This window comes from Eurypyga helias, unplaced genomic scaffold (assembly GCF_000690775.1).
Source record: "Eurypyga helias isolate BGI_N326 unplaced genomic scaffold, ASM69077v1 scaffold32609, whole genome shotgun sequence".
In the NCBI taxonomy this organism is placed as follows: domain Eukaryota; kingdom Metazoa; phylum Chordata; class Aves; order Eurypygiformes; family Eurypygidae; genus Eurypyga; species Eurypyga helias.
In genome coordinates, this window is record NW_010274539.1 from 18,594 (window position 1) to 19,609 (window position 1,016).

The 1,016-nt window shown below is 61.4% G+C and overlaps 1 protein-coding gene across 1 annotated transcript in view; it reads right to left on the minus strand.

The window, feature by feature from the left end:
- The window catches only part of TP53BP1 (tumor protein p53 binding protein 1), a gene marked incomplete at its 5' end in the record, with an annotated part of 25,242 nt that overhangs the window by 16,527 nt on the left and 7,699 nt on the right, over positions 1–1,016 (minus strand). The window contains one exon of the mRNA XM_010159841.1: positions 31–977. Coding sequence (XP_010158143.1) covers positions 31–977 — 947 coding nt within the window. The remainder of the gene's footprint in view (positions 1–30; positions 978–1,016) is intronic.

Consider the following 1,016-nt stretch of genomic DNA (forward strand, 5'->3'; position numbering starts at 1 on the left):
ACCAGCCACCCCCAACCCGCCCTCGCTCACCTCCGCAAGGACTGGGGGACTTGGCAGCTGCCTTCTCACGTGGCTGCATCTGCGCCTCTCGCTCCAGGTTCCTCGGCGTAACCGTGTCCTCCGTATCCTCTGGCACCCAGCTCTCCCGAGTCACCGGCATGCCAACCCCTCTCTCCTGAAGCGGGGGCCGATTCCCCGTTACCCGGTCTAATTCCGGCCAACCAGGGTGGGTTCCAGCACCCAGCGGCACTTCCGATGGCACGCCACTCTTGGCCGTGGGGAACAGGCTGTTGTGCTGCTGCTGTACCGCCCCCACGCATGGCTCAGCTGATGCTCCGTCGAGCTCTGGCACCTTCTCCGAAGCAGCCTTAAAGGACAGTTGATCCTTCGCCTCCCCAGTGCCAGACGCAGGGCCTTCCCAGGTTCCTTTTCCCTGCCTTTCCAGCCCCATCTTTTCTAATTCCTGGGCCTGATCAGACCAGTTTTTGCTATTTCCGCAGGAACCATCAGCAGATTCCAGGTCCAGGTCCATGTCTTCCCAACACTGTGCTTCCCTCTCCAGAAGCCTCTGAGAAAGCACTGTATGGGTAAGGGACCCGTCCTCGCTCATTTGCTCCTCCTGTGGTTTTGATTCTTCACACTGAGTCTCAGGAATGGCCTCAGGTTCCGGAGTCTCCTCCAACGGACAATCCTCAGACTGTGCTGCTCTACCCTGAGCGTGTGACAAACCCTCAGGCAGAGCAGCCTGATCTGCTGCAGCACGGCTTCCTGAGACACACCCCATGTCCCACCGAGCAGCAGGGGCTGGCGGCCCATCCTCGGCCCCTGCTGCACTCGCTGGCTGCATTTTGGGGGTTCCTGTCCCCTGGGAATCCTCCTCTCGCGCCTTCTCGCAGTTTGCAGAGAGATCTTGAGCACCCGCATCCAGCCCCGGTTTTCTGTCGTTCTCCCCACAACAGCCCCTCCAGCGTAAGGCCCTGCACCCAGGAACGGCCTGGCTACCCTGGCCGGCGGGC